This window comes from Olea europaea, chromosome 11 (genome assembly GCF_002742605.1).
Source record: "Olea europaea var. sylvestris chromosome 11, O_europaea_v1, whole genome shotgun sequence".
Lineage (NCBI taxonomy): Eukaryota > Viridiplantae > Streptophyta > Magnoliopsida > Lamiales > Oleaceae > Olea > Olea europaea.
The window spans coordinates 4,093,169-4,114,003 of NC_036247.1; the positions used below are offsets into that span (position 1 = coordinate 4,093,169).

Below are 20,835 nucleotides of genomic sequence, written 5' to 3' on the forward strand. Positions count from 1 at the left end.
CCGACGACTCCCGCATGGCTTTACCACCAACCCACTTCCGACATTACTCCTCAGCTGAATCCCAAATCTTGACGCTACCAACCCACTTCCGGCTTTACCACCAACCCTAAACCCACTTCCGACATTATAACAAAAACACCAGATCTGTCAAATTTTATACCATTTTAATAACAACTGATTCTCAAGACTTGAAGCCCAACAAAAACCTATTGTTCAAATTTATCAAAACTCAACCCAAAATGAAGATCTATGAGTTAATCTCTCACCATGCACGGCAGAAGATTTGGATTAAAAGGGAAAAAATCAAAATAAATAAAAGGAAAAATTGGACAAGAATCGGGCTTTTGGGTGGGATGGAGGTGGAGGTGGAGGTGGAGGTGGAAGCGAGAGTGGGGGTGTGGTGTTGAGTTGGAGAAAGAAGGTTGGAGTGGGGGATGGTGGTGGCCGGTGGATGGCGGACGACACCACTGACGATGGCCTGTTGCAATTTGGATTGGGGGGAGGGGGAGAGAAGAAGATGATGCCCACATTTTCTTTCTTTCATTTTTATTTTTTTATTGGTGGGGGGGGGGGGGGGGGGGGGGGGATGATGCCCACATTTTCTTTCTTTCATTTTTTTTTTTTTTTTATGGTTTATCTATTTAAATTATTTAATTAATGGGATAATATGTAAGTTACTATTTTGCCTTACAATATGGTGAAAATTGGAGTCAAAGTCAGTTCTTTGGTCAACTAACGGTGAAATAGATGGATTCCATCCATCTGGATTTCGACTGCATATTTATGAAAGGTTTGGGACCTTCGTTGGCACAAAATGAAGGTTAGGGTAAAGTCTGCAAATATTGAAAAGGTTTGGGACCGCTGCTGCAATTTTCCCGAAAAGTTATCTATATAGAGAAATTTAATAAATTTTCTTTTATTTTTCTACCATTTCCAATTCCATCTTTATTTATGAAAGAAAGATTTCATCAATAAAAAACTCTTAGAATATTTTTTTTGTTTTTTATTTTTGTAAACATGAGGGCTTTACCTAAATGTGGATCATAGGAAACTGTCTAACTTGTCCAGATGTTGAGTCGGGCTTTGTATCAACTTTAACTTTGTTTAAATCTCATAGTGCAATAAGATATTTTGCAAGTATGTTCCACTAACTAATATAATAACTGAAAATACCCATTTACCATAGTCTCTAAACTTTCCAAGAAAAGTCAATAAAACCTAAAATTGACAAATTGACACACACGCACCAACATCTCATATCAAGACGTAATTTTTGTGTTCTTCATATGTTCTATTGCATATTGATCTTCACTCTTCATATCAAATGTCAAATGAATGTAATTATTTCTCCTTTATAAAGTTGAAAGTGATAAATTTAAGAATAATAATTGCAATGAACATAAAAATAGTTTCAAATGGAGGTGGATTAAGAATCTTTGGGCAAGATGTTCTATATATGCTCCAACTAGCTCAATTCTCTATTGAATACTCTATGATTCCTTTAGAGGTGGTATATTGCAAGTGTTTATTGTGCGTGCATCATTTCTGATAAGAGGAAAATATAATTGACTCGGAATAAAAGAATCATTAGACCTGATTTATCTTGATTCAACTATAAATTATCAATTGAATGTTTTTAAAATCTTTATGTATGATGCCCATAAAAATAACATTGATAATGCCAACTAAAGGAACAGAAATAAAAATGATGTGAATTTTATATCATTTTAGCCTCTACAATACGTCCATGTTAAGAACATTAATAATTCCGATTAGAGGAATCAAACGATGTATAAAATGATGCGAACTAATATCATCTCGTATATTTTTATACCCACAACAACATTGTACAATTACAACTCGGACCAATATACCTTCGTCTTCCCCTCTCATTGAATTCTTTTCTGTTCTTTTGGCTAAAATCAAGTGAATCATATTATCCATTGAATGCCATCAAGAATAGATGCCCAAAATTCCTTGGAAATATCCCTCACTCGTTAAAAAAGAAAAGAATATGCTTCCAATGGAATATGGAATGTTTGTAACATTTCATTATCATCTACCCCACTAAAGTTTTTACAAGTTTAAAATATTATGCATTAATCATAAAATGGGAGGAATATAATGTTTTCATCATAATTTGTGGAGTAAGTAAAGAGTTATTTTCAAAGTAAATGATTACATTTTTCAATATATTTTTCGATTACCCTTCTTTATATAATACCTCACGATATTCAAAATATTACATATAGGCATGAACAGTGGACACATAGCTTGCTCAACCCGGGCAGTGCCTAGCTTTTCTCGAGTAAAAAATTATGAAGCAAAAGTGCAAAATATAAAAGATTCCATCAACAAGGGTTCCTTTATCTCCCTTTCATGGACCTCATAGTAATGGAAAACTACAATAAGCTGTCAAGTTGCCTTGGTACAAATTTAAATGCAGTGATTTGAATTGGGACGACAAAAAATGGAAGGGCCTACACGTATCAAAAAAACTTTGGCATTTCTCCTTCATGTGCATCAAACGGTGTCGTATTCGGTCATTAGGTAGCTGGTTATTATCAGTCAGACAATCAGTGCCATCAGACATGAAGACGCAAGAAAATGTCCAAATAAGCAGGCGTTTATGCAAAAACTTGGAAGATTTCTCTTCCTTTTCTTTGAAATGGTAAGTTACAGCCTTCAAGTTAAGTATTTTGATTGGGTCGTCAAACTTCAATATACGTTTGAATTTCATCAATGTATCACATTCCATTTAAGGACGGAGCTAGAAGTTTTACTCGATAAGAAATAAGATTTATGAAACAAAGCATTAGCAAAATATATATTGCAATTTCTTCGAATAACTTGCAATTGTTCTTCCCAGATTTTAGTGATTTTTTTCATTGTATTTTAATATGTTACACAAGTTAGGGATATAATACATGTGACGACACCAAGTTAGGGATGATTGGAAAGTGGAGACATTTTTACTTTTTTATTGTGCATACCATACTTATTTTTTCTTGAATATTCAAAATGCAGTGGGCAGTTGACCCATTGCCTCCACTAAAAATCCACGAGTGACTTCATCACACATTGAAAATTGCTTGGTTGATAGTCATTTAGTAACTATCTTTCACGTAATCAAAACATCCAACCCTAGTAATGAACTGGTAAAATGAAGATTACAACAATGTCTTTAGATAAAAATGATAGAGTGCATTTTTTTTTTTATTATAAAACTTTTATATATAATGTGGTATAATAGTAGATTGGCGTGCCATACAACCATTACATATAAGATGCATGCGTTGCGGTATAACTTTCAGTTCAATAAATTTTATCAATTTAGGAGACAACATGTGAAGGGATAGTGAAATACTCCCTCAATCCGATGTACATAGGCCGATTTTCCTTCTTCTTTTTTTGTCCCAATTAGATAATTATGTTTCTTTATTCGAGAATATTTTGTTTTGTTTGTTAACTAGTATATCCTTATTTAATTTGCTTAGTTATAACCAATTTTCTCCACTTAAACTTGAAATTGTACAAATATAAATAAGGGTAGACTATGAAAGTTTTCGGCAAAAATTACTTTTCTAATTAACATTAAATAAAATTTCTTAATCTATGTGAAAAACAAAATCAACCTATATAAATTGGACGGAGGGAGTATGAAATTGAATTGATGGTTAAAAATCCAACTAAGATAATTAAAGTCTAGTTTTGTCTAAAAGGCACGTGACAACAAATGAAATTACCCATTAAAATTTTGTTTCTTATTTTGTGCATGATTATCACATAGATAGATGCACGTAATATTTTTCCGTCTTGTTTGACATTTGGACGCAATAAGATGGAAGAAAACTATCTAATACAATATTTATTGGTTATATTTATCTTAATTTAATGCATTAAAAGTCCAATGAAATGAAAATCAATTTGTGAACGATTTTATCTTATATTTAGACATTCTACTAGTACCATCCTTATAAATTCATTGAACCGGAACCCTTCAATTTCATTTAATGTGAACACATACAAAAATGATATAATATATTGAGAGGATGTTTGGCGGTGATTAAAATTAGATTTTTTAATAGATTGTGATAGAAGTTTTTGAAATGTGTGGTTGAAAAGTTGTAGGATCCATGAAAGATGTCATTAATATTGATTATTTGACTTTGACTTGAATTAAAATCAGATTTTAATCAAAACCAAACACGAGCCGAGTCTTTCGTGCATGCAATGTATTGTTTTTCATCGATATATGATAATCCTTATGTAATCTATCCCATAAAGATGGACTTGCTTTCATTGTTACATAGATTAAAAAAAATATAATTGATATAGTTGGAATTAAATTTTACTTATATTTTTTTTCTAATATAACCTAATTGATTAATAGTTTAAATAGGATCAATTCATATTTATTAATAACAAAGCACATTAAAAAAATCAACTACACTCTCAACAAAGAAAGTGATCAATAATTTGAGACAAATGAAAAAAAGAAGAAGAAAGTTTTATCTTTATAGAACAAAGGGGAATATGAAGTATTCTATTAATTTTGGAAGATTCCATAAGCCTATAAATTGGCACCGGAAAAAAACTATCCACAATATGTGTGAATATCCTTACAATATTCTCTTTTGTCTTCACTAAATTGTCTTTATATTTTATAATATCTCTTATTTTTCCCCTAGTTAATATTTTCTACAAATTTAATTCATGCCTTCTTGGTCAAATAATAAAAAGAATGTGAAAAGGTTATAAAGATTCAAGCCCCGTTTGTTTCCCATTTTTTCAAAAATGAGAATGAAAAATATAGTCGTTACGAGCCCCACACAAAGGATAAAAATTCAAATTTGATAGTTTGATGTGATGGATAACGATCATATTTTTCATTTTAGTGAGAAAATAATGAGAAACAAACGGGAGCTCAATATGCAAAGAATGAATAACGTGAAAGATAAAAATGATAAGCAGCTTGTGATGTATTAAAAAGTTAACTCCTATATCAATTGATGCTGACGAGCAAAATGATCAAAGATGTTTTAATTAAATTCTCTAATGGCTGATGGCTACTCTGTTTAAATCCGTTGAAATTTCCAATCCCAATCTTGTGATCTTATCATCTTAATTGACTGTTTAACTTCTTCTTTAATTATAATGAGTATTCCTAAGTTGATAACCAATCAGCTTAGCTTAATTAACTAATATGATTAGGACACGTCTATCGAGCAAAGCAGAGTTTTCGTGCGGGACAACCATTGGACTCAATAGTATTTTAATCAATAAAAAAAATTAAAACCAACTTGGAGGGCGACCGGAGATCCTGGGCCGTCGTGCCAAAGTCGAATTTTTAAACGGTCTAATATAATTCGCATCGTCGAACGTGTAGAGTCAAGAAATATGAACGCATCCATTTGCAAATCACACGAGAACTTTTTTATTGCAAACAAAACACACACATGATCAAAGTCGAAGGATCGCCCAGTCATCGTGGGTCCCCTTCCAACAACAGCCAACACACACACAAATCAAACTCCCCAAATCAAACCCAACCGTTGAAAATCTCACATCCCCGGGATATAAGATCAAACGGTGCTCCCTCAGCCCATGCAAAATGAGAAAATAAACAAGACCCAACACTAATTTATTCGTCTAGGTAATCTTTATATAGCAAGAACAAGACCCGGGACAGATTTTCCGACCCGATTGGGGAGACTACTCTCCCACAGCGAAGGGCAATGGAGTGACGTTATACTGCTGTAATCCGATTTGTCTGTCTTTCCAAAGCGCGTAACAGTCAGGGAGGTATTGAAATACTCTCTGACCTGAGTGATTATCCCATCCACAGTCCAAGCGTGAACCCAGGCAATGGTACGGGTCTGATCGAAACCCTCAACGAGCACCGTCGAGCCAAAGGCGGAGATGCGGTGGGGGAGGAAAGTGAAGCTGGTGTCGGTATCTTCTTCGGCAGAGCCGGTGAGCAAGCGCATTAAAAACTGGTGGGAAGGCGGGCCATGGAACCACCACTCAAGATCCGGGGCCAGAATCTTCTGGACTGCCTCAGCGTCGTGTATTTTTAAGGCATCATATAGGGCGATCACCACCCCTTCGTTTTGGGTCTCCTCCAGAGTTTTTTGAGGGTTAGCCAGTTCCTGAAAGGAAGCAAATAAATTGCAGTGAAGTAATTGAAAAGGGAAGGAGTTAAGTTGCTGGGAAATGAAATAGGAGAGGAGGAGTGTATATATAGGTACTATGGGGGGCATGTTTGTGATTTAGATGGACTGACAAGGGTAGAATTGGGAATTCATAAATGTCGAACATTGTTTTGCATTTGATTACGTGGCAAGATGTGTTTGGTTTCATTACTTTTTTTTGTAGTCTTGACGGATTTTTAAGCTAATTTATTTTAATTTTGACCACAATAATACTATTGTAAGGACTAATAATAAATTGTCACATAAGATAATTATCGACAATGTTCACTATAAATAACATTATTTGACAACACAATGTGATTCTTGCAATCAACAAACATTGCTAGTAATGCTTGCCACTTAAGTTGATTGTGGTGGCTCCATGAAGTTATGTTTGCAAGATATATTATTTGAATAATGTTATTCATAATGAGGATAATTGGTAGTCGTGGCACGTACGCAGAGCCACATGTATGTCACGTAATGTAATTATCGATAGTTCTCACCATGAAAAACATTATTCATATTATTTGTATCTTCATGGTTATAAAATTGATCTAAATCGATCATGTTCATCTACAGACTAATAGTAAATTCGGCTTATTTTTACATTATCGGAGAGTTTTTGTGAGAACAAATTGTAAGCTTAGTCCCCTGATTTTTCTTGATCTTCTTGTGGATAGTTAAAGAGTAGAAGTTGGTAAGTGTAATAAAATTTATGGTATTTTCCTACTATATTTGGAAAGTTTGGGTGAATGAAATTCAATATTTTCGTCTTACTTGTATAATTTTCAATGCTTTAAAAATTGACCCGGAAAAGAATAGGGTCAAAGGATCAAATCGGAGTCGAACTAGGGCTGAACCGGATGCTAAAATTAAGTAAATAAATACGCACAAACAATAAAATAATTTTTTTAAAATAAAAATAAAAATTAGTACTACTAATTCAAAGTAAATATAAATTCATGTTTGTCAATTAGACTTATTATCATATAGTTTATTCTAAAATTTCATAAACCAATCATTAATATGTCCAAAATAATATACTTTGTCCATTGAAATTGTTTGTACTTTGGGATCCATGATTTAAATCCATGCTATTATAGAATGAAGTAAATAATTAAGTAATAATTTAATATTTCAATTGGCAATGCACTGTAGGTTTTATCCATTAGTGGGCACTGTGGCTATGATACTTATCCGACGGCTATGATACTTATCCGACATCAGATGATGGAAAGAAATATGGATGAGGAGTTGCTCTTAAAAGAAGCAATCCTTTAGCTGAAATCATAGCTGGGCTTGCCATGGAAAGTGGCCCCATCATTTTTGTTAAAGAAAATGAAAAACGAAAAACCTTAAATAATCGGTAAAAATTCGTGACCGGGTTTTTGTTTTACGGTTAACTGGCCGTTTCATTGGTTTATTTATTGGTTTTTCAAATTTTGGCTAATATATAATAATCAGACCGTTTTAGAGGCCGGTTCTCGATTTTCTCGATTGAACTGGTCAGTCCAATTCGATTCCGATAACATTGATACTTTTTATTGTGTTGCTAATTTCTTCGAACAATAATAAAATTTGTCTTAATTCTCAACACTATTATTTCGTTTTCATTGCATCTTCAGTATGTATATTCATACTTATGATAAAAATAATTTTTGCCGTTTTGGGATAAGTTAGAGTGAAAGCCCAATAGGCAAGTTGTTATTCAAATAGATTGATACTCCTTCCGTCTCATAAAGATAAACGTTATTTTTAGTCGCTCACATTCGCATTCGTCCTACGTGACATACATGTGGCGATTAGTGATTTGATATAAAAAGCAAGAAAAAAATTATCGCATTAATACAACAAATCACCAACTGCCATGTAAGATGCAGGTAGAACGATTACCACAATGGACGATTATGAATAGCATTACTCATTTTTTATCCGAAATTATAGTCATATTTCTTATTTCAGAATGTAGTTAATATATTAATTTTTTAATATGCCCCTATTTAATGTGCTTTATTTCACATATATAAATTACTCCACCATTCAATTGTAGTAAGAACAACAATTTTTAAAATACCGAAAAAGCATTTCATATTCCATAACATTTATTCTTTTGCATTTGTATTGGACGATTTTGGAATGTTAATTATCTCGAATCTTGCATTAAACAATGATTAGTACCAAGATAGTCTAATTATCTCGAATATTGATTGCATTGATATAGGGGTATATTATGAAAAATGATAGTAGAATTTATTATTTCAAATACATTTACTAAATTTTTTTAATCGGTGTGAAAAAAGAAATACTAATATCTTTATTGAACGAATGAGTACTAAATAGAAGCATTATTCATAATTAATTAATTAATTGCTACGACATTAATTACCCATAGATTAAAAAAAAAAAGGGTAGCGCACCTTGAGAATAGCTAATTCCAAACAGCTATAATGAGAAGGAGTGAAATCCAATCATACTATCACGACCCTACAAAAAAGAGGGAGTTGAAGGGATAAGAATTAAGTTAAAATATAAACATCTCTGAGACTATCTCCACGTATGAATCCTTTAATAGTTTTTAGAAAAATGAGCCTAGGATTAAGGGGAAAAAATCGTAAAATAAATTCAATTCAAATAGATCATTTATCTGTCTTCTTCCGAGTAAGAATTAGGAAATGAAAAATCGATTCAACTTTGTTTCTCTCAAGAAGGGAGAGAGATTTTGAAACAATTTGTGAATTATGCTACATGTACAGTTTATTTCATAGCATTGCTGACAATCCCAATCTCGTGGGAGAGTGGGGCTCGCGATTATTTTAATCACATCCCCTACTTTTTGTGAGAGAGCACATGTTGTACACTTTGTTTAACAACTCTTTCACAAAATGTGGGGCCGCGATTATTTTCTTTGCAGGTCTCACTCCCCTATGTGAAAGGACTGTCAACAATACTGTGAAATATTTTTCTTCATGGCTTGACAGTGAATTAGGCTCATATTTATAATCTGCTGCTTTGTCGAGACATTTGCCTTGAAAATGAAATTTTGTTAGGATAATTCGGCCAATAATATAAAAGTTCTACAAAGTATTTTGTTTTGCATGTGAAACAAGTGACAAAATATGTTGAACAAAAATGCTCACTAGCGGCAAGATGTACTAATTGATAAAATCTTAAATACATGAATGCGACGTAAAAAGTAAAGTCATAAGTATAAAATGAACAAAAATTGAAAACCGTCATTGCAATTAAAAGTGGTGCAGATAACAAAAATTATATTGTCAATACAATTATCTATATTTGATAACCATCCATAACACAAATATATGGAACTCAAATTGATATTAAATGTTCTAAGATGGATCAATTTATGTTATGTTTCGAATAATGAAATATAATAAATTTTTTTTATAAAGATTGGTAGATTTATTTAAGAAATTTAATCCTTCAAAATGTTTTCGAGAAACCAATGCCCTCCCAAGTACAATTCATTTCTCATTTGTAGCACAAACACAAGATTATTTTAATATTTTCTTCAAAGGAGGACTGTAATGTGACTTAAACAAAGAAAATATCATTAACCATTTTTCTTTTAAAAAATGACAACATTTAATCATTTTTTAATGAAAATTTGTTTCGTGACCGTTTGAAAAAAGTGATCACGATTCTTTATTTTTAAAAGAATTTCTTGTTAGATTTTAATTTGAGATAAAAAAAAAAAGTTCACGAGACAGGTCGTTAGTGAAAATTGTAACATGCTTCGACTGATTTTTGAATGTTGAATATCTATTTTTGAAAAGGAAAATAGCAATACATCATAAATTATTGTCACGTTATAAAAATAAGTTGAGGAGCCTCCAATAATGTTGACGATTTTTATAAATCGTGTAAAGAACATGCGAGGACATCTCAAATTTGAGTTGCGCTATACTTACAAAGGGTTGATAAAGTTGGATGTCAAAATCACATCCACACTAATTATTTCAAAAAAAGATTTTTAAATCATTTGAAATTAATAGCCTAGATTTTGCCAACATACTTTGTAACCCAACTTTGTACATGCAGCTTTATTAGTCAAATTTACGTATTTAAATGATACGTTGCTTGTAAACGGTGGTACTGACGTGGCGTGTGGAGCCTCCGCTATGTAGCACGTGTCAGTATCACCGGCCTTGATTTGACATAGGTACCTAATCTTCAACCATCCACTTTCAAATGTAACATTATTCTACAATGTTGGCTATAACAGTTAAACAATTCAATTGAAAACAAACAAGTTAAAGTTGTCGGACCTAAAGATTGTTTTTTTGCCCTTTTTCCCCCCTTTTAACGAAGTAGACATAAAAGGACACTGGTCGGCAGGGTCGGTAAAATCTTTCAACAACCATTAATAATATTTAAAATTAATGGCCTAAATTTTACTAACATACTTTGTAACACAACTTTATACATGTAGCTTCATTAGTCAAATTTACTTATTTAAATGATACTATGCTTGTAAACGGTGGTACTGACGTGGCGTGTGGAGCCTCTGCTATTAACACGTGTCAGTTTCACCGGCCTTGATTTGACATAGGTACCTAATCTTCAACCATCCACTTTCAAATGTAACATTATTCTACAATGTTGGCTATAACAGTTAAACAATTCAATTGAAAACAAACAAGTTAAAGTTGTCGGACCTAAAGAATGTTTTTTTCCCCTTTTTCCCCCCTTTTAACGAAGTAGACATAAAAGGACACTGGTCGGCAGGGTCGGTAAAATCTTTCAACAACCATTAATAACTAATTGCAATTATTTTTTCGGCTTCTTTTGCATTTCATAATGTTCATACTAAGTGACACCGTTCGAATGTCCATTATACATGTCGACTATCAATAATTACAGTAAACTAACAATAATATAATATAGCTTAAACATGACTATGATCACACTAATTACATATTAGAATTTACAAAGTGAGAAAGGTCACTAAACATCCAAAGAAGAGACAATTAAACACCAAACTAGCTTTTCTTTTTCACAATTTGGTAACTTAAAAAATTCCAATGGTCAATGTGCTTTTAATGTTGCTTTTTAATAGTCACGGAAGCTTAAAATTTTTTTTCTGAATTATTTCTCATCCTCACTTCGTCTCCTTCCGTATGAAAATTAACGATTTTCATGGCATAGTAAATAGAATATGTAGTTTGCCAATGATTTTGACTGATGGATAAGAAACAATGTTAAAGGTACGGTGATTATGAGTAAGTGCCTGTTTGGCCCTCTTCAAAAATTTAAATTGAATGTTATATGATCATTCTTAACCACACATTTACACAATAAAATATTATACACACAAACTAATAAAATTTCTTTATTTTTTAACCACACATTCTCCAAACAATACTATTCAAAACTTTTTAATTTCCCAAATAATGGGTGACAAACTAGGGCTAATATTCACTTGCTAGATGTAACATGAAACTATTCGCCAATTCGATGTTTATCATCAAACTTCACTTCGTTTTCTTTCAAGTCCTGGCTCTGTATACCTGTGACTATCTAAAACAGCATAAATATGTACCTGCAAAGCCTATCTGCTGAACACGCCGTTAAATACTTTGCACCACATGAATTGGGAGGAGAGAGAAGGAAATGTAAACACAAAATCCACACTTACCACCAATTTTAGCACAAGTGCAATGCAAGCAAATAAACTTCCGACAGAAGAACTAAAATAATCAAAAAAAGAAAAAGAAAAAAAGAAGAAGCAAAGATAGTGTTTTGCAAATGCTTTAACCTGTTTAAGTATGCCATGGCAGAGGAAAGGATAATTTGGAGGGTGGAATGTCTGATCAAATTGCTTGTACGGACTGAGATAATATTGAAAAGAAGCTGGAAAGGAGATCAAAGCATAGCAGGAAATTAACTTTACCAATGATTTTGACTGATGGATAAGAAACAATGTTAAAGGTACGGTGATTATGAGTAAGTGCCTGTTTGGCCCCCTTCAAAAATTTAAATTGAATGCTATCTGATCATTCTTAACCACACATTTACACAATAAAATATTATACACACAAACTAATAAATTTTCTTTATTTTTTAACCACACATTCTCCAAATAATACTATTCAAAACTCTTTAATTTCCCGGATAATGGTTGACAAACTGGGGCTAATATTCACTTGCTAGATGTAACATGAAACTATTAGCCAATTCGATGTTTATCATCGAACTTCACTTCATTTTCTTTCAAGTCCTGGCTCTGTATACCTGTGACCATCTAAAACAGCATAAATATGCACCTGCAAAGCCTATCTGCTGAACACACCGTTAAATACTTTGCACCACATGAATTGGGAGGAGAGAAAAGGAAATGTAAACACAAAATCCACACTTACCACCAATTTTAGCACAAGTGCAATGCAAGCAAATAAACTTCCGACATAAGAACTAAAATAATCAAAAAAAAAAGAAAAAGAAAAAAAGAAGAAGCAAAGATAGTGTTTTGCAAATGCTTTAACCTGTTTAAGTATGCCATGGCAGAGGAAAGGATAATTTGGAGGGTGGAATGTCTGATCAAATTGCTTGTACGGACTGAGATAATATTGAAAAGAAGCTGGAAAGGAGATCAAAGCATAGCAGGAAATTATAGTATTGATTAGATGGCAAAGAACAAATGAAGGATGTATAAGTTGATTACTTATGGGTGTCACAAAGCCTCCTTAGGACAAATTGTAATAGCTTCATGGCAGATTCGACAAGGGATTGAGCATTTGTAAGCTAAAAAAGATAGAAAGGATAGAGGTGGAAGAGGTTTCATCAAGTCTAGTTAACACTATAAGGACTAGGTAACCAGGGCTATGGGAAGCAGTGTGCTTACTGGATGACATTAGAAGAATGTTGACAGAAACCAAGGGGTAGAACCAAACATGGCTGCAGATTAAGAGCAAGTCAGTGGTGAAAGTAACTCATTGAGTGATAAGGTAAGGGTACCCTAAGAACTGATACGCTTGACCTTCCACATTTAAGAATCCCGGAAAAGAAATTTCAAATTAGGGGCTTTATAATCAGTAGCTAAGTGTTGCATGCTTAGAATCGGCTCCTTTAATATGCAATGGGAGGAGTACTTGTTTAAATTTCACAAGTTCTCTTTTGTATGTTCTTGTTAGGAGGTAAGGCCCAACATCCCCCTCCATGTACTTCATTTCTATATTAATATACATGTAGGGGACTGCGCCCAACCCTCCCACTACACTATTGGATAGGAGCCTAAAAACACCTATCCCAGCTGAAGTGGTTTACTCGGAAGAAGAAAAACCCTTAGATGTAAAACTATATGCAAAGTGCTGAAATTGATACTTTAGGTTGTTAGATGTCAGAATATACAACCTTCAGCCGGAAAAACTTATGTCTTCATTGAAGAACATACTCTACGACCTTCAGTCAGCAGACCCACCATTTCGCAGTAGACATTGAAAGAGAAGTATAGCAAGTCCGTTCTAATTTTACTTGGATGAAGTAATAACCAAGGCAAATTCTTAACAATTAATCCCAAGCATGTATAAGTACAGTCAAATGTAGGCATGTATAAATGTACCAAATAAACGATGCCCAAGTAATGCAGAGGACAATTTTGAGCCATAACATCTTCAAGCATACTTGACACTGCTTCCCCAAAATTGCAGTTAATGTTGCCAACCACAAAGAATTACTGATTGTTACCGGTTTTTGCATTGAATTTGAGTCAATGAGATCTATTATTTACTTGGACACCCCCACGTCTGACTGAGATAATCTGCACCAGGGAAAAATGGTATAAAAACTATAAATAAATGAACAAGGGAGTAGCAAAAGTTCCGTAAAGCTTCCATACGGGATCTCAAATTTCACCTTCTCTGTTCAATCATCTCTCGAGAATAATGCCAACGAATGTATCAACAGATGGGCAAAAACTTGCCATGCGCCATGTCCTGATCCTTGGAAAATTTATTCCACCAAGTATATAGGCAGTGATCTTCTATGGACCATTTTGCTTCAGGCAATGGCATGAACTACACAAAACGAGATAATATAAGTACCAAAAGAAGCGCATCAGCAGGTTCACATGTTAAATAGGTCACTTCACACTTCCGGTTGCTGCTGTGCTCTTGCAATTGGAACAAATATTGTACTCATCTGATCTGAGGCTCAAGTAGCAATCCAAAAATATTCAAAGAAATCTTCAACATCCCTATAGCAGTACAATTAGTAAATCAAAATACCATGCTTCACCCATTCCGTGTCTTCAAAGTACAAAGAAGGAAAGTGAGACCCAATTCTCAAATCTATTCCCACATGCTATTGACTGGCAAATTTTGAGTACCCCCTTGATTTCTGATCCTAGGCCGCGAAAGACTGAATAAATTCTCATCCATTATTGTTTGCGTGAAGCATACTGATAAACTGAGGATTCCTTCCAATTGTTCCTACATTTTATCCTAAGTTGCAAACAAGATAAGGAATTTCTAAGAAGATTCAGCAGACGAAGGTTTGAGCAAGTAATGTTCAATTAATTGAAAATGAAAAATGTGTCAGGAGATCTGTTAATCCCAGATTTTAATTTTATGCTAAATTAATAAGTGTTTCCATTTCAGTGGAAAAAAATGAACTCAAAAAGAAACCAAATAATACAAAAAAGAAAACTGAAATATACAAATATAAAGATTAAAAACATACATGCAAACCTGCAAAACCAGATACAAAAACTTTATACCCCGTAATGCATTTATCTATCAAATGGAAGAAAAAGAGATATCAAAAGAAAAACAAGGCACTAACAACATTAATATTCATAAGCAATCCAAGGAAAAATTACAGAAGTATGACTTGTATATGGATACACCTAAAAATCAATAAATTACATGCCTAGACTGTTTGTATTCATGTTACAAATCACAATAACATTTCAAATTGTTTTGTCAAATCTCTTCTCTTTTTATTACGGAAGGTGTAGGTGGTGTCATCGTTTCATCTTTACCTTGTCTATGAGATTCTTCTTCAATTAAAGAAAGCTGCCTCTGTGGACTGTAGTATTCCTTCGGAAAGTGGCTAGGACTTGGGGTGTTAGCTTTCATTATATGAGATGGAGAGGAGCTGTAACCTAGAGGAGAACTCGGGCTGGACCTAAACTGAAATTCCCGATCTTCGTGGGGCAAAGGAGACATTGGCAATTGGTCACCTTTTCTCCAGCAGAACTTATCCTCCACAATAGCATATGAATTACCTGTCCGTACTTCCTGAGCTAGAGAACACCAACAGCAGCAAAGCCACAGAACAAAGTCACTGACAGCTGGTTTACCAAAACAAAAGTTATATGGGGGCAAATTAAATGTCTTTCTCATCTGAATCCTCCAAAAACCACCATACAGTAGCCCAAATATGCAAAGGAAAATACCGGCAACACTTAATGCTGCCCTGGCAGTATCACTGTCTATATTAACGGCAGCCAGGTTGAAAATCCAAAAAGGAGCCATACAAAATAGAAGAAAAGTAACAATGTGAACATACATGTTACCGAACCCAAGTCTCTCCATATTCCATCCAAAAACACAGAAGCTACAAAATAGTGATAGATAAGCTAAGGAAATATCATCCCAAAAATCAAGAATACCTCCACTCCACAGAGGTCTACTCACGATGTTTCTTTCCTCATCTCTCAATGCAAATGAAAATCTTTTTTGAAATGATTGCCTCCTCAGTTGATCTGGTCGGCTACTTCCATCAGTGGTAACCGGAAGTTGTGCTTCTTCATCCAACTCAGTCTCATAGTCTTTCCCAAGTGGACTAAGCATGGTGTAAATACCAGCAATTGCAGGGGCACCAATCGCAACAGAGATGCATATTCCCACCCCAATAGCTGGTCGTTTAGATCTCCTGTATCCCAAGTTGAGACCACATAATGCATACTGAGCAAAACAGTTTAGGTTGAATAGAGCCACAACCACCATCATGTGTGCCCACTCATGGGGTTTATAGGTGCCATTCTTGCAGTAAACTTTCCTGAGCTTTAAAACATCTTCTGGCCTCCATCTGAATAATAGTGCTAGGTGATATATTCGTATTGGGTGTTGGTATAAACACATGAGGGTGAACAGTGCATTGAGAATTTGATTATTGACTTCAAACCAAGTATCTCGTTGAGACTTCTTTGGTATGGCATGGTTCAACATTCCAACCATAACCATAAACAGAATAGCACCAGAAACAGCAACACAAGTAATCCAGATAAAAAGAGCCAAATTCATGGGATTCCTTATCCATTCTTTGCAAATTTTCCCAAGAGAAGTCCAATCAATTTTCTGAGAGAAAATCCTATTAACACGTTCACGGATGTGAAGGGTGGTAGCAGAAGGTACATTGCGTGAGAGTTCATCCCTCTCCTCAGCTATACGCTGAAATTTGGCTGATGGAGAAGACAAATTACCAAACTTAAGGAATCTTAGCCTTTTGGAAAGAGCTGATAAACCATCATTTAACCCATTTCTTGAATTTTCTTCATTTATAAGACCCCTTTGTGATGTTGAGACGTGCAGATCGACATTACCTTTGACTTTAGTACCAGGAGATTCCTTACCTCCACCACTATTCTCACCATTATTACTTGAAACCATATTGCTTTCACGGTGGTGCTTTATTCTCAGAAAGTTAATGAACTTTTATGTTACACAATCATTTTCAATAGTTTCTTCGCCTGACTGAAGGACAATCAAATATCACACAGCTGTAAAATTGAAAACCAACGTCAATCAATCCTCGCATGTCTTAAAAAAATTATCTTCCAGTCAATTACACCACAAGAAAACACTCAAAATCCCTGTAAAATATTTAATGAATCTATGATCCAACAATTATGGAACTTTATTGTAATAGAAGAAGAAATCTAAAACTCAGAAGCATTACACAAATAATTGAGGAAAGTCCAATTGTTAATCCAGGAAACATTTAAGTCCAATTGTTAATCCAGGAAACATTCTTTTAAAAACTCTAAATAGAAGTAACCAAAGAACAGAAAGATGATAAAAATGAAAATTTAACAGCAGTCTGGTGAAACCATAATTTTTTGCCGGTCCATGAAAATATTAACAAATAAGAATCAAAGATTCTTGATAGCCCATGGCACGCCATAAAGAAATGTTCAAATTAACTCCAACGCATAATAAACAAATTAAGCAAAAAAAAAAAAGAAAGATCCAAAAGTAACAGATGAAAACTTACAAAAACCAAGCGGGATGCCGATATGTTTAACAAAGACTTTTAAAACTCTGAGCTGTTCATCCGTTTTTTCCATCCATTCACAGCAAAGCCTCTGTCAAAGAGGAAGGTACACCAAGTTGGATTTTTCCATTATTTATTTATTTATTTTTTGCCTAACCTAACTTCAAAAGTAGAAAAAGGTCGTCGAAGACAGGGATAATTTCAGTGAAAGTCCCTGATCTGTTTAATTTTCTACAAATGCGTTCTAACCTTTTATTTATGGATTCTGCTGCCTGTACAGGCCACACACATTATGGGGGCGGGGTAATTTTTTTTTTTTTTTTTTTCAAAATAATCACCCACCCTCCTACCCAACATGTGAGGAGCCTGTAGAGCAAGCATTTCCCTTTATTTATTTAAGTAAGGTTTTATGTATTAATGGTCAGACTTTTATTTAATATGATTTTACCTTTATTTTTAACTAAAATTTAAAAACAGAGAGAAAAAAATATAAAAGATAAACAAAAAAATCCTCTCGAAAGTTTAAATTGTCTCTCTAAGAGGGAAAAGAAAGCTTTGGACAAAAGGCTAAATGACAACCATAAGCTGTAAATCCATATTTTTTCTTTTTCTTTTTTATTTATTTTTCATTACAGCTATTCACACAATTTATGTATAAAAAGTAAAAAATTTGAGGGTTACATATTTATTCAACAATAAGGTGAATCAAAATTATTCACCTTCAAAGTTGAACGACACTGTCATATAATTTATTTTCATCTTCCTATCCACCTATGCATTACCAATTTACCAACACACCTTTTTAGGCCATCCCTTGCAAATTGGACGTACAACCTTACAAACCTCTATAAATGCGTTCTTTATCCTAGCAAAGCGCCCCCATACCTCGACGACATTCGTTGGCTTCAGAGAGGCACCCATGGCTCGTAGTGAAGTGTAGATCTGTCTTACGTGGTGCCTTTATTCCTACGTGGCTTATACATGGCCTCCACTCAGCAAACCACCATGATGTGAGAAAATTGAAAAGTTAAAGACAAATTTGCCATATAAGCTATAAGTTGAGGACCACAATTGCAATTATTCCTGTGAACAATTTACAAACAAATTGATCCAAAGCAATAAAGAAAATTAATGATGTATCTTCGCTTTTCAGCTCTTCAATAATACTGATAAATCATTATCATGGTGGGACGTCACCAGATATAAATTCATAATAGACAACCATCAATCACAAAAGGGTTGGTCTATGGGTACATCAAACTTGGTACATAAGGGTGTCCTCCTCCTCCTCACATGGAGGGGGCCCACCTGAATATTACCACAAGAATTTTCCATCACAAAATCATCAGTAGCAAGTGTGGGAAGTAACGATATCCAATAGAGAGCAATTTTAAGTCAGATCATCCTCCTCGAGTTCTGTGGCCTTCAAGGCTTCCTTCACCTTCAATAGACGAGTCGTCTTCCAAGCATCCTACGATCCAGTGTAAGAGAGGAGAAATACAGTATAATTATGTTACTGCCAAAGCAGAGAAAAAAATTCAGCTGATAAATCAGAACGGGATGCTGGTAAAATGTTGGCTTTATCAGTGACTAATGGAACTTGAATGCCAAAACTCGGTAGAAAACACCCCATGGGAATGAGTAGCAAATTTTATTGCTGAATTATTTCACACTTGGGCACCAATCAAAGCCAGCACCTTCTTTTCTTTTTATTCTCCCTATCATCACATTTCCCAAGCCTTTCCTTCATAACATAAAAAAAAATTTAGAAAAGAGAATAGTTAAAAGTATCTGTGGTTCAACAAGAAGTTTGCCTTTCTTGCTGAAATCTCATTTACAACACATGATGATCTAGTAATATTGGGACTTACAGTCAATATACACAAAAAGCTGATTTTAAGGTTAACTGGCAACAAGAATTCAGAGAAAGTTTTGCAACTAAATTCAAATTCACAACTTGAGATTTGAATGCAAGTTCAAAGTATAAATTAGACAGCTTAACACAATTACCAGCCGGGTCATGCTATCGGATTCCTTGATAGCGCCAGTATACTTGTCAATATCTTCCTCATCAATAGCAACAGCTAGATCCTATGATCAATGTATACTATAAATGTTCACCTATCAATTTATCATATTAATATATTACCAGTTCATTTGCAAACATACCGGCTGAAAGATTATAAAAAGCAATAAAAAACCACACGAGTAGTTTAAACAATACAAAAAACTCATTAATAAATAACTGGACAACATGCATTCCCATTAAGAAGGAAAAACAAAACATAAAGATGTGAAAACGGAAAATTTAGAGACATGCTAGTGATCTGCAACATACCGCTAGCAATTTCATGTGTTCCTGAAAGTGTAGGATCCAATTTCTACAAGAGAAAATCCAAATGCATATCCTTAGCATGTGCAAAGAAATGGGGCAGATCTGGATAAAAACAACAGTAATACCTGATACCGCTCTAAAGCATTGTTGATTGCAACAACATCACTCTTGCAGAGCTGGCAAATGCCAGCCTTAAGAACTTTAACTCCATACTTCAACAAGTTGTTACTGAGCGATTGCTGTGCTATCTCTTCATAAATCTCAATTGCTTTTGGATATCTGAGAAAAAGTCGACACTTGACACATTAGTTTTCAGCACGCACTCGAAACATTTATCAATCATGATGTAAGTCAAACTGAATAAAAACATCAAATTAGACAAGCATTTGTAATGAGTATATATTTTGGGTCCAGTCCTTTTTCTCTGCATCCATAACCAAAGAATGAAATTCGTAATTGAGCATATGTATCGACATGGAAAACAGATTAATTACTAAAAAAACCCATTGCAAAGATAAATATAATAAATATAATTTATACATGAAATCGGTGAGAGGCTAAGTAGTACAAGTTCATGAGATGGATACGTAGGTTGACAAGTGACGAGGAGATTATCAATAACTATGCACTAAATGTGGCTGATCTCTTTTTTTATTTAAGATTTTTTTTGTTTGCTGCCAACTTCAATGGGGGACAGAGGTACAATGGGAGTTAGAGAGTACAGACAACCACATGTGTCATATATTGTATACAAAGAGAAATGAGATGTGTTATGAGAAGAGTTTACTAGAATTTTATATGAATCCATAAAATAAAAAAAATGCCAAGAGACTACGGAAACCCCACATGGAATTTACATCAAGCAAACTGAAAGATTGGAAAAAACAAGTAAGCACCTTAAAACGTTAAAGATGCATAGAAGGTGATTACACGAACTAGCAGATGATATTTTGATGGGAATCGAAAATTATTTTAAATTTCGCTGTGCATGTATAAGTAGATTCCCAACAACAATGAGAAGTTCCGTTTCCTAAAATTTCTATTCAAACTCTCAGTTGTGTTCCGTAA

At 34.0% G+C, this 20,835-nt stretch overlaps 2 protein-coding genes and 1 long non-coding RNA gene across 8 annotated transcripts; all 3 read right to left on the reverse strand.

Moving 5' to 3' along the window:
• Nucleotides 1-5,413: 5,413 nt before the first annotated feature.
• On the reverse strand, nucleotides 5,414-6,278 carry LOC111403043 (wound-induced protein 1-like). The gene has a single exon (XM_023031390.1). It carries the CDS (start codon nucleotides 6,261-6,263, stop codon nucleotides 5,664-5,666), a length of 600 nt encoding a protein of 199 aa, XP_022887158.1. The 5' UTR covers nucleotides 6,264-6,278; the 3' UTR covers nucleotides 5,414-5,663.
• A 6,451-nt stretch (nucleotides 6,279-12,729) lies between these two features.
• On the reverse strand, nucleotides 12,730-17,572 carry LOC111403044. Of its 4 annotated transcripts, XM_023031393.1 has the most exons (4): nucleotides 17,433-17,572; nucleotides 15,196-16,938; nucleotides 14,070-14,230; nucleotides 12,730-13,974 (listed from the first exon to the last, which is right to left on the reverse strand). In XM_023031393.1, the coding sequence occupies exons 2-3, from the start codon at nucleotides 16,826-16,828 to the stop codon at nucleotides 14,214-14,216; spliced, it is 1,650 nt and encodes a 549-aa protein (XP_022887161.1). In that variant the 5' UTR covers nucleotides 16,829-16,938; nucleotides 17,433-17,572; the 3' UTR covers nucleotides 12,730-13,974; nucleotides 14,070-14,213. The 4 variants fall into 4 exon arrangements, with proteins under 4 accessions (XP_022887161.1, XP_022887162.1, XP_022887159.1 ...); XM_023031394.1 differs by lacking the exons at nucleotides 12,730-13,974; nucleotides 14,070-14,230 and adding an exon at nucleotides 14,243-14,656; XM_023031391.1 differs by lacking the exons at nucleotides 12,730-13,974; nucleotides 14,070-14,230 and having other exon boundaries at nucleotides 14,971-16,938.
• Nucleotides 17,573-18,456: 884 nt separating this feature from the next.
• LOC111403046 lies at nucleotides 18,457-20,717 on the reverse strand. Of its 3 annotated transcripts, none has more exons than XR_002704395.1 (3): nucleotides 20,698-20,717; nucleotides 19,893-20,046; nucleotides 18,457-19,813 (listed from the first exon to the last, which is right to left on the reverse strand). It is a non-coding gene; the product is annotated as an uncharacterized LOC111403046 (long non-coding RNA). The 3 variants fall into 3 exon arrangements; XR_002704394.1 differs by having other exon boundaries at nucleotides 20,664-20,717; XR_002704393.1 differs by having other exon boundaries at nucleotides 19,893-20,711.
• Between the last annotated feature and the right edge of the window lie 118 nt (nucleotides 20,718-20,835).